General features: G+C 42.8%; 1 protein-coding gene across 5 annotated transcripts in view; it reads right to left on the bottom strand.

Annotated features, from left to right (window-relative positions):
• The window catches only part of ephb2a (eph receptor B2a), a 67,465-nt gene that overhangs the window by 37,603 nt on the left and 17,862 nt on the right, over nucleotides 1–12,000 (bottom strand). For all 5 annotated transcript variants that reach the window (XM_061075364.1, XM_061075363.1, XM_061075360.1 and 2 more), the window contains exon 3: nucleotides 3,146–3,301. In XM_061075364.1, the coding sequence (XP_060931347.1) occupies nucleotides 3,146–3,301 (156 nt within the window). The remainder of the gene's footprint in view (nucleotides 1–3,145; nucleotides 3,302–12,000) is intronic.

Genomic DNA, 12,000 nt, shown 5'->3' on the forward strand with positions numbered 1-12,000 from the left:
GGATCCTGGAGTCCATGTAGAGCAGGGGTGTCCAAACTTTTTGCCCCGAGGGCCACATACAGAAAAAAATACCAAGGACTGGGCCACTCACGCCGCCACGAGCGTGGCGTGGTGGCGTTCTGAGGGACAGCTAGCAAGTCAGCAAAGCAATTCACTGCAAGACAACTAGGTGGAGTAACGTTTTTTGTCGAAGACAACCTGAGAGACACCTTCTTTGTGTGTGGCAGTCTTTGTCGACTGTTTATTACTTTTTCTCGAGGACAAATGTGTCCCTGATCATTCTGCACAGCTTCGTACAATCGTCGACCTGCAAACCGACGTCAGCCGAGATCTCCTTCCAGGAATTGCAGGTCATCTACGTGTCCTTGTATTTAGTCAGTGACGGGTTATACAAGTGGTCGTACTTTCAGATCTCTTCTGCCAAGTGCTCTTCTATTTGGTCCATATCCGTTCTTCTAAATCTTCCTTGGTTTCTGCCGGTATTATGGGGCATGAAACCGGAAATATGACTCTGGAAAGGATGTAGTTAGCAGACCAATCACAGCCTTGCGGGCTGCGTGAGGCTTGCGTAGCTTTGTCGTATAGTTACAAAAATTGGTGAACGCACGCAAGCACGAAAGAAGGGGCACGCAAGGGGCTCTTGCGTGCCCCTTCTTGCGTGTCTCTGAAAACGCAGAAGCATGCACCGGCCTCTCCCCTATCGACGAAGCTTGGCCCCATAAAGCAAAACAAGGTGCTTTAAGAAGGTGCCATTTGAGCGCCTAAATTTTGAGTTAAAAATGTGTTGATGTCATCATCCTGGAACACGCACCACTCCGTCGTGCTGAAGCAGTCCTGAAAAGCCGAGTCTGATTGGTTGGTCCACCGCTGAATGGTCCGAGTCACCGGTCTGTCACGCTTGAGTTTCTGCCTATAGGAAGGCAGCAGCAGAACTAAAACGTGATCCGATTTGCCGAATGGGGGGCGGGGGAGGGCCTTATACGCACCCCGGAAGGGAGTGTAGACATGGTCAAGCGTGTTAGCTCCGCGTGTCGGACAGCTAATGTGCTGGTAGTATCTCGGCTTTCCTCCTCTTGGCGTTGTTAAAATCCCCGGCCACAATAAACGCAGGCTCTGGCCGCGATGTCTCTGTCCTGTCGATAACCGCATGCAGCTCGTCCGGTGCCTGGTTGGTGTCGGCGTGTGACGGAATGTACACAGCTGTTATGACGACCGATGTAAACTCCCACGGGATGTAATAAGGCCGGCATCTGATCATGAGGTGCTCCAGGTCCGGAGAACAGCCCGAAGAAATAGTCTCCACATCTGAGCACCACAGATTGTTCACCATGAAGCAGACACCTCCTCCCTTGCTCTTCCCCGAGTTAGTTGTCCGGTCCTGGCGGTGAATGGAGACCCCCTCGGGAACAATGGCGGAATCCGGGATCGAGGGGTCGAGCCAAGTCTCCGTAAAAACCAACACGCTACAAAACTTGATGTCCCGTTGAAAAGCCATCCTGCTACGAAGTTCGCTCAGCTTGTTATCCAGGGACTGAACATTAGCCAGAAGAATGCTTGGTAGAGGAGGCCGGTTCTCACGTTTCCTCAGCTGGACCAGGACGCCTGCTCGGGACCCTCCGAGTTCCAGGTACCGCAGGTAACCAGCGCCATGGGCAGTCTCCTTTGTTTGTAGTTGTTGGTGGCGGTGAAAAAGTGTTTTTTGCCGTCAACCCGATGGACAGAAGTTGTTCTCTATCATATGTGATGATAGGGCTCGCTTTACCGGAGTGCACAATGAAAAATAAAGTAGAATAAATAACAACAAGATAGAAAAAAGAGCAAAGCTGAGGGAGAGCGCGAGACACGGCAACCTTCCTCGGTGCCATCTTCACACATGTGCCCTAACATTATATCAAACCATACTAAAAATGTGTGAGGACCTTGTCTTCTCCATTTTCTATATCATTGTGCAATGCCTCTAAAGGCAAGGTAAAATACTGCATGTTTTCACCCTGCACACCTTTTGTGACTGCAAATATTTACTCTTTGTCTCTGTGTTTCAGAAATCCCTGATGAAGGAATAAGCTGATACTCGTTGGTTTATTTTAAAGCTCCAATTTAATTTAAATAAAGGCCTTTTACATTTTTCATTATTTTTTCGACATAAATTTTCCTCAAAATATTTTTTTATATGTATTTATTCCCTTCCATGAGCACCAGTGGTTTGAGGGACACTAATAACGCTCCTGCCACCTCTTTCTTTTATCTTTAGGTATTGTTTTCAACTGAGTGTTAGATGGAGGTAAAGACAGGCAGATTAATCCTAAATCAGCATCAACACCAGTTTGTCCTCACCACTCTTCATACTCTTTGGCTAGAGATCAAGTGATTTGTACTTCAGTATAGTACTTGAGTAAATACACCTAGTTACTCACTACCACTGATTATGTCATTGCTTTATTTGAGCACAGTGTGTGTTTGTGTGTGAGTGTTTGTGTGTCTGTGTGCCAGTGCATAGAGGGAGAGAGGAAGATGGACAGGGAGAAAAAGCTGAAAAAGAGCAGGAGCAGGAAGAACCCGATGAGAAAGTGGACGCAGTCAAGACCCAGAGTTAAAAGGCCAGGACAGACTCTGTCTGACCCATATTTCTAACAGTGGACTCCATAGTGATTTCCTACAACTAAGTCGCTTAAAGGTATTTTGTAACTTAACTAAGTGAAGGTTCTCTCCAAAACAGATGTAGAAATCTGATGTTGTTTATTCTGAACAATGAGCAATTGTGCAATTGACCTCAGAACCAATTTAATAAGGCGGCTTCTGAGGGTAATATTGTATGAAACGACAAATACTTCTACATTCCATGCATACCATTTATTACTTTCTAAATAATTTGTGGTGTAAAATGTATCTTTCATGTTAATTATATATCAAATGTATTACCATCACAAATTAAATCATTTTACATAGAAACATATTAAACTTAGCAAAGGTTTAAACACTGTGAGGTACTGCAAGCCACTGTATGCATGTCACATTCTCATTAGGGGCTTAGTACCCTTTGAGTTCTGACCCTAGAATTGCTCCCATTAAATGATGTGAGTTGCTGTTCACAGCTGGTTCACTGCAAACCATATACGTAATGTCATGACAGTTGGTATATACATACTAGTACAGGGCATCTGCGGAGGGTCAGAGTCAGAGCGGTAGAAGTTGTTGCGGCAGACACAGTTAGTTGCTCCCTCGCTTGTGGTTCGACTGTTAATGGGGCACTGCAGACATTTTTGGTCTCCCTGTGAGGCCTTAAAGAAACCTGATGCACAAGCTACAAGGCGGATAGACAGCCGGTACAGTGAACATAGTGAAAATAGAAAAAAAGAGAGAGAAAAAAGATTAGGCTTAGGAACAAATCCAATGGTACAACTTAAAATACTAAAAGACAAACAGGTTCATGTCAAATCAATCCACAATGGTATTATGACTTCATTTCGCTTTTTGATTAGGTTGGTTATTGACTGTTTCAATGTGATAACCTTCAGTTTACTAGTAGTCAGATTATAAAATCCTGTTCAACTCTCATATCACATATGTTTAGTCATGATAGCGCAAATGTCTGAATATCATAAAGGTCAGTGCATTGAAATGACATGTACTGGGATGCCCTCAGATCCTCAGATCTGTTGTCCACTGGGTCAATAAAACATGTTGTCATGAATGTGGAACAGAGGCAAGATTAACAAGACAAGAAAGACATAACAGGAGAAAGCAGGAAAGCATTATTTTTGTTAACATATCTTGATACCAATTCTATGCCACTGTGACTTTGAATGTAAAAGGTGAAAGGTCTGTATTTATATTGCGCTTTTCTAGTCTTTATGACCACTCAAAACGCTTTACAGTACAGTTTTGCCTATCATCCATTCACCCATTCATACAGTGCATCTATGGGCAGCACTTAAAAAAGCTATATTATGTGATGATAAATACAGCACAGCAATTACTGTAGAGTTGGATTTACAACAGCACAATATTACAACACAGAATATCAGAGGTTAAAATGTTTTGCAATGGATTGTAGTACTATTGATCGTACATAACTGATAACTGAAATGAACATAGATGTAAAAAATCTAAGTCCACAGTCATTCAGGTAACTCTTAGTTATCTGCAGGTGTGGATGGTTGTTGTCTGCATATGTTAGTCCTGTGATACTGGTGACCTGTCCAAGGTGTACCTCGCTTTCACGACCAGGTCAATTAGTAAAATAAACATTTATTTTGAAAGAAAAACTGAGAGAATCCTGATCTCAATGCTAATAAGCAAAGAAAATAATCATTCTCATTCTTTCAAGACATCCAAACCATTGTGGTGTTATACAACTACTCCAATTGTGAAAGCTGTGCATAACCGATAATAACCCCATTCAGCCAGCTAACCCTATTCATTTTAATGAAATATAGTCACTCTATGTCAGCACACCCAACCTATGCATCACGCCATCAGCAGGCCATGCCACCTTTCACCCCATGTATATCTAAACCTGCAACACAGTATTATAGATTACAACACATATGTCAAACTCAAGGCCCGCAAGCCACATCTGGCCCACGAATGAATTATCTTTGGCCCGCATGATAAAATCTATTTACTATTAGAGCTGGCCCGCTGGCAGTGTTTTGCAAGTTCTCAATACAAAATAAGTGTTGAGAATTCCTGAGGGTCAGTGAACAGGTCGGGATGGGGCACGTGACAGTTCTAGACCAATGGCTGAGGGTTTGTTTTGGATGGCAGGCTCTCATTGGCTGATGAGTGGGCGGGTCAAGGGTGAATGACAAATCCCACAATGCACTCCCCGTGTGTCGGCACGTCAATCACGGGAACGCGCGCCTCACAGTCTGTATTACATACCACTTGTGTCAACTTTCAACTATCCCTCTCCCCAAAAATGGCTAAACGAAAGGTGGAATTTGAAAACAGGAGTTTTCAAGACAGGTGGGAGGCACAGTATATGTTCGCGGATGTAAAGGGCAAAGCTGTGTGTTTTCTGTGCGGAGACGGTGTGGCTGTAATGAAAGAATACAACATGAGAAGACACCATGAAACGAAGCACCAAGACCGATACAAGCATCTGGAGGCGACACAGAGGCTACAGAAGGTAGAGGAGTTAAAAAGAAGTCAGGTGTCACAGCAGGCTATGTTCACTAAAGCCAAATCACAAAGCAAGGCTGCTGTTAAGGCCAGTTTTATTGTGGCAGCAGAGGTTGCAAAATCAGCCTGGCCCTTTACCGAGGGGCAAGGACTCAAGCCTGTGCGTAACAGAAGAGTTTTTGGGATTACACCCAATGCATGGCAGAACTACGGGGAAAGATCTCTTTGAAGAGGTGTCCAGATGTGTAGGTTTAAATCACCGCCAGCTCTGGAGGAGTTAAGTACAGAATATGGTGACTTGCCCTATCACACAGTGGTGCGATGGCTGAACCAGGGAAAAGTGCTGGGAAGACTTTTCGTGAGGAGATATGAATGCGCTCAACCTGCAGCTTCAGGGGCGGGCCGTGTCATCACTGACATGTACGTACAGTGAGGGCTCTTAAAACCAAGCTGCGCATGCGGGAGATGCAGATGCTGCAGGAAAACTTGTTTTTCTCTTGCTACTACAGGACATTTGATTTTTCTTAGAAGTAAATTATTTTTGGCTGTTGTTTGCTTGTAGAAAATGTTTTCACTGGAAATTACTCTGGAAATACTGCAGATAGAGCCAGAAAGCAATTAATTAAACTGATTTTATTACTTTTATATTTATTTATGTATTATTTATTATTTGTATTTCATTTATTTCATAATTAATGTTGTTTTATCGGCAATACTCTATAGGCCTTGTTAGTTCCAGGTTCAATATGTGCACTGAGGTTCTTTCAATAAGTTTTCAATACACGTTGAACCCTTCTGGCCCTCGACGTGAAGCAATTTTTTAATTTCGGCCCACTGTGTATTTGAGTTTGACACCCCTGGATTACAAGCTCAACCCAGCCCAGCCGCACACAGTATAGCAGCACCGCGACAGAGTGTGGAATTTGGACATTGTGAATATGGCCAGCCTGGCATGAGGAGGGCTCAGTCTGAACCGTGCAGCTGCCCAGCGCATGCAGCCTGCCAAGGTGGTTATATTGACACTAGCGATGATGATGATGATCATTATGGACAGACAGAGGAATTCCCACATTACGCCAAGGCCAGTTTGATGAGACGGGCTCATTGAAACATTTCCCTTAAAAGTTGTGCTAAGGCAAACCACTGGTCAGAAAAAACTATAGCTGTTCAGCTCAGATTCAACCTGACCAGCGACGCAGGTGCCATCATCAAGCATCCCAGATCGGCTCGATGGAATTATCAGCGGTTTGTGAATGAGACTGAGACTGAGGATGTCCTACGGGACATGCAGGATGTCCCGTAGGACATCCTGCTCTGGTTGACACAGAGTTAGTTTAAAAGCAACTTTTAACAGAGTAAAAAGAACGTATAAACCTCAGAGAGAGCCACATGTGAGGGATCCCTCTCCCAGGGGCGTACAGAAGTGCAATAGATGTCCCCTGTAAAGGAGAACATGAGAAAGATAAGGGTATTTGCAGCATTGATTTGAATAAACACTTTGTAGCATAATGGAAGGTCAATGAATTGATGGATTATTGTCAGTAATGGTTGAGTATCTGAGGAGAAATATTGTATATCAAGCAGTCTTGTTGTAATCATAGTCTATGGTCAGCAGCTACCACGATCATGATCCATCATCAAGATCGAATGCCACTATAGTCCACAGTCATTTTCCATCAGGATCCACCATCAGCAGCGACCTCAATCATGGTCCACCACCATTATCAGATGCCAACACTATACAGGATACAGCCATTATTATCACAATCAGCCAGCTAGATACAGGATTTCTGCCATTATTCTCAAAATCAGGCAGCACGATACAGACTCCGCCATACAGGATACACCATAACGATGATCTCTGATACACAATCCACCATCATAATCCACGATGTGGCCGCAGCCGCTGCCCTGGTTCTGCGGACGATAAGGCATAGGGACTCCGGGGAAGAAGCCAACTCATTGACATGTATTGATGAGATATTGATTTCTTTGATGTGATAAGGGGGGAGAAGAGGAAGGAGAAGCTGGAAAGAGAAGCTCTGTGTGTCATGTGTCCCCCGACATTCTAGACCTTTAGCAGCATAACTAAGAGCAGGTCTAAGACTGGACCATCTCTAACTATAAGCTTTATCGTAAAGGAAGGTTTTAAGCCTACTCTTAAACGTACAGCTGGTGTCTGCCTTCCGGACTGAAAGTGGGACATAATTCCACAGGAAGGAGCTTGATGGCTGAATGCTCTGGCTCTTACTCTACTTTTAGAGACTTTAGGGACGACAAATACACCTGAATTCTGGGAGCACAGTGCTCTAGTGGGTTGATATGGTACTATCAGCTCTTTGAGGTATAATGGTGCCATATTATTAAGGGCCTTGAAGGTGAGGAGGAGAATTTTAAATTCTATTCTAGATTTAACAGGTATCTCCTGTATTAGTCAAGCTAATATAGGAGAAATGTGGTCTCTTTTCCTGGTTCTTGTCAGGACACATCCTGCAGCAATTTGGACAAGCTGCAGAGACCTACTGCTGGAGCCTGTTAATAAGGAATAACAATAATCAAGTCTGGATGTAACAAAGGCATGGAGTAGTTTTTCTGCATCTTTTTGAGAAAGGACAGGATGTTAGTGAAAAAAGTAGGTCCTAGAAATTTGTGAGAATTTGTGAGAATTAAAGGACAAATTGTGATCGAAGATCACTCCCAAGTTCCTGACTGTTTTGTTGGAAGCAAGGGCAATGCCATCTAGTGCAGCTATATCATTAGATAATGTATCCCTAAGGTGTTTAGGGCCAAGTATTAGAACCTCTGTTTTATCTGAGCTTAATAAGAACAATTGGGGGCCATCCAGGTTTTTATGTCCTTGAGACATACTTGGAGTTAAGTTAATTGATAACACTGTTCTGGATTTATTGACAAGTATAACTGGGTGTCATCCACATAGCAGTGTAATTTTGCAGAGTGTGTCCTGACAATGTTTCCTATTGGAAGCTTATATATGAGAATAAAATTGGACCGAGCACAGAGCCCTGTGGAACACCTGGGTTAACTTTGGTGCGCTCAGATGACTCATCATTCATTTGCACGAATTGGAATCGATCTGAAAAATATGAAATATGCTAGGCAGAGCATTCGCTTGAGAAGCTGGCAGAGAATGACTTCCAGGTGGTCCATCGTCCAGGGAGACACCACCAAAATGCGGCGCACTCTCCAGGAGGCCCTGCAGGGAGTCCTGCTCATGCAGCTTGCCAGAGCAAAACAGGGACCAGCACCAGCAAAAATATTAACCTCTCGTGGTGGAAGAGGAAATCTCCAGTGAGAACAGTTGTAGTTACGACCTGCTACATCCAAGCATCAACCGGGTGAGTGACCCTTCCGACACCAGCCACAGGTTGGACTCACTGTGAGCTAAACACTCAACAAAATCACGACTGTTTGCTGTCCTGGCTCCTAAATGGTGTAAGGAGCTCCCCATTGACATCAGGACAGCAGAAAGTCTATTCATCATCTTCAGCAAACTAAAAACACGTCTCTTCTGAGCAGTGGCGGTGTGTCAATACAGGGCGCTGGGGCGCCGCCCACCCTACAATTTTGAGATGAAAAAAAAATAATAATAACATGTCAAAAAACATTATATATCAAATAATTTAATAAGAAATGTACTGTTTTAAAGCGTTAAATGTGTGCCGGAGACCGTAAGCCCCTGTCAAAAACCACTTAATATATTATATTTGGTCACATTTAAGTTAAATGTGACCAAATTATTCTGTAAGCTTAGTCATAACATTCTTATTTTACATTAACCATAGTAATAAGACAAATGTGATTTTTAAATTATTATTATTTTTATTTACAGAGATTCAATCCATGCAATGGTGGTGGAGCACAGAAGTGGCTGTGAGCAGCCGAGGAAGCGCCGGGCTATCGATCAAGATGAGCTTAAAAGGATTGCCTCAGAGGTGAGTGTCAAAATCAGCAGATGCCTGTGTTAAAGTTCAATGTTTTGTCTTTCCCACAGCAGAACACATGTTGGAAATTGTGAGATTTGTGTGGATATCATATCAGACTATACTTTATCTAAAATACCAATTCAACCCCTACAAGTTAGTTTGTGTGTGTGTTTCATAGCACCAGGCTAGTTCCTGGCTTTTGTGTGTCTAGAGCCAGAGCTGTTAGACTCTGATTGTTGGCTTTTGTCTGCAGCCAGGACAAGATGGTTGAAGTCAAAAGTTATTAGCATCTATATGCCCCACAACTTATCTGTCTGTCTCTCTCTATATTTATCTGTAGGTATGCGACACCATACTTGGACACACCAAGGAACGCTTTGCCTTCAAGGACCACCTCATCAGTGCCACCTTACTGGACGGCCCCCAGTTTGACCACTACCTCAATGCATTCCCTGAAGTTGCTCTGGCCACCACATTGAAGGCCTATCCTGTGCTCGATGGAAGTAAGCTGAAGACAGAGCTTACCCTCATCTATGGCTCAGACGAATTCCAAACCTGTCGTGGTGCTGTGGATCTTTACCAGTTGTTCAAAGAAAATAACCTTTCTGAGGTATTTTCAGAGACAGAAACACTGCTTAAAATCATCATCACAACTCCCATGGCCACTGCTGAGGCTGAGAGGTGTTTTTCAACACTGAAAAGGGTTAAAACCTTTCTCAGGAACATAATGACTCAGGACAGACTGAATGCCTTAGCCATGCTCTCAATGGAAAAAAGGCTTGTCACAGACATGATTGACTTTAACCAGAAGGTGATAGAGAGATTTGCCAGCTTGAAAGAGAGGAGGGCTAAGTTTCTTTACAAGTAGTGGGGCCTACTCTTGACAAACAACAAATGTAAAATGTTATGTCTCTTCTGCTCTAAACCTCTTTCGTGTGAGGGTGTGGGCACCTGTTTTAGTAACAGGTTAGCTTGAATAAAATGTTAAACTAACAATTTAGCAGGGGTGTAAAGTAAGGAATTACATTTACTCACGTTACTGTAATTGAGTAGTTTTTTCGTGTACTTTGTAATTTTTTGAGTAGTTTTTGAAATGGGTAATTTTACTTTTACTTAAGTAGATTTTAACCGAAGTATTGTACTTCGCTACATTGAAAATTACATCCGTTACTGAGTAAAAAAAAACATAGTTCAGGGCGCAAGGCAATTCTCACCGCAGTGGTAGATGCTGCATAGAGTGGATGACGTTCCCTGACGGTATTTTGCCCTGTAAGACTGCATTTCATTTCAAATAAACACAACAACGATCGCAACGAAATGGCGCAAGCATTCGATTTGGACAGCGTCTCTCCTCAGGAGAACGAAAACATTACGTAACGTTTTAGCTAGACCTCAGATAATATGACCGTTCATATTCATTATTTGTCATTAAGTTGCGTTCAGTTCAACGTTCTCTTAAAAATGAACGTGTTCATTGAACTCGTTCATGCTCAACACTGCCTGAAACTCAATAGCCTACTGGCCTACCTGCCTCAGCTGCCTGTGGGTGACTCTTCAGCTGTGCTGGATTGCTGTTTACTGCAAAGCGAGCCCAGATGAGCTCTACTCACCTTGAAAATCAGCTGCTGCTCAAACTCAACAAGAAGTTTGTAGACTAGTGCTTGAAAGGTGGACCAAAGTTTAACCAAAAGTTTAAATATACAGTGGGACAGCAGCATTTTAACTTTTTATTTTAGCTGTCATGTGGTTCATGTCTTGACATGTCCTCCCAAAAGTTCTTAAATTTTGTGTTGACATGTTAAATGTTTGACATGTTTAATGTCATTGCACTTAAATTTGTAAAGATCTCCTTTAATTGAAAATAACTGTCTTTGGATTGGATGTATGAGCCCTTGTCCTTTTTTGCACTGTATAGGAGCGGCCCCCATCAAGTTGTTGGAAGTAACTAAGTAACTTTTACTTAAAGTACATTTTAAATGAACTACTTTTTACTTTTACTTGAGTAGATTTTTAGCTGGGTACTTTTACTTGAACTTAAGTAAAATTTCATCAAAGTAAAGGTACTTTTACTTGAGTACAATATTTCAGTACTTTTTACACCTCTGGAATTTAGAAGAACTTAAATGGCACTTACTTATAGCACTTTGTAGTTTGGCTTTCTTTAAGAAATTGTACTTTCTTGATTCTTGTTGTTCTGGGTTTGTAACCTCATGGTTGAATGCACTTATTGTAAGTTGGTTTGCATAAAAGTGTCAGCTAAATGAAATGTACTGTAATGAAGGAGTGGATGGATGAAGGGAGAGGCCGCCATATACAGACATAGCCCACTGCAGCCCCGCCACCAAAACCTTCTGGGCAAAGTGGAAAAGTCTTTACCAGAAAGATGGATGCCAATTGAGGAAATTATATCACTAAAGGAAGAAAGTCGTACCCTCCCTAGGGATGTGTAAATGTGTAAATTGAAAAGATACAAACCACACCCTTTCGCCCTCAGTCAGATGGACAAGTGGAGCGCTTAAATGCAATCTTACAGAAAATCCTGAATACCACTGCTGAGAGATGACGATTCCATATGCACAAACATAGCTCCACAGGACTGACACCAAACATGATGCTCTTTGGAAGAGAAATCACTGAGTCAGTTGACATGGTTGCCAGTTTGTAAACTGACAGTGACAATGAAAACACCCCACCGCAGTATGTCATGCAACTCAGAGAATGGCGAGAGTCGTCTTACCAGCTGGCACGAAAAGCTCTGGGAAAATCTGCTGAAGGTTCTAAGAGACAGTCCAACACAAAGTCGAGAATGCCGTCTGGCACCTGATTAAAGGCACCAAAAAGATTAAATACAAGGTACATAAGTTTCTACCCTCCTATGAGGGCTCCTACCTCATCGTGGGCCTGCTGGACGGTCTACAGGATTAAAAAGAGC

The sequence above is a fragment of the Limanda limanda genome, chromosome 7 (assembly GCF_963576545.1).
Source record: "Limanda limanda chromosome 7, fLimLim1.1, whole genome shotgun sequence".
Lineage (NCBI taxonomy): Eukaryota > Metazoa > Chordata > Actinopteri > Pleuronectiformes > Pleuronectidae > Limanda > Limanda limanda.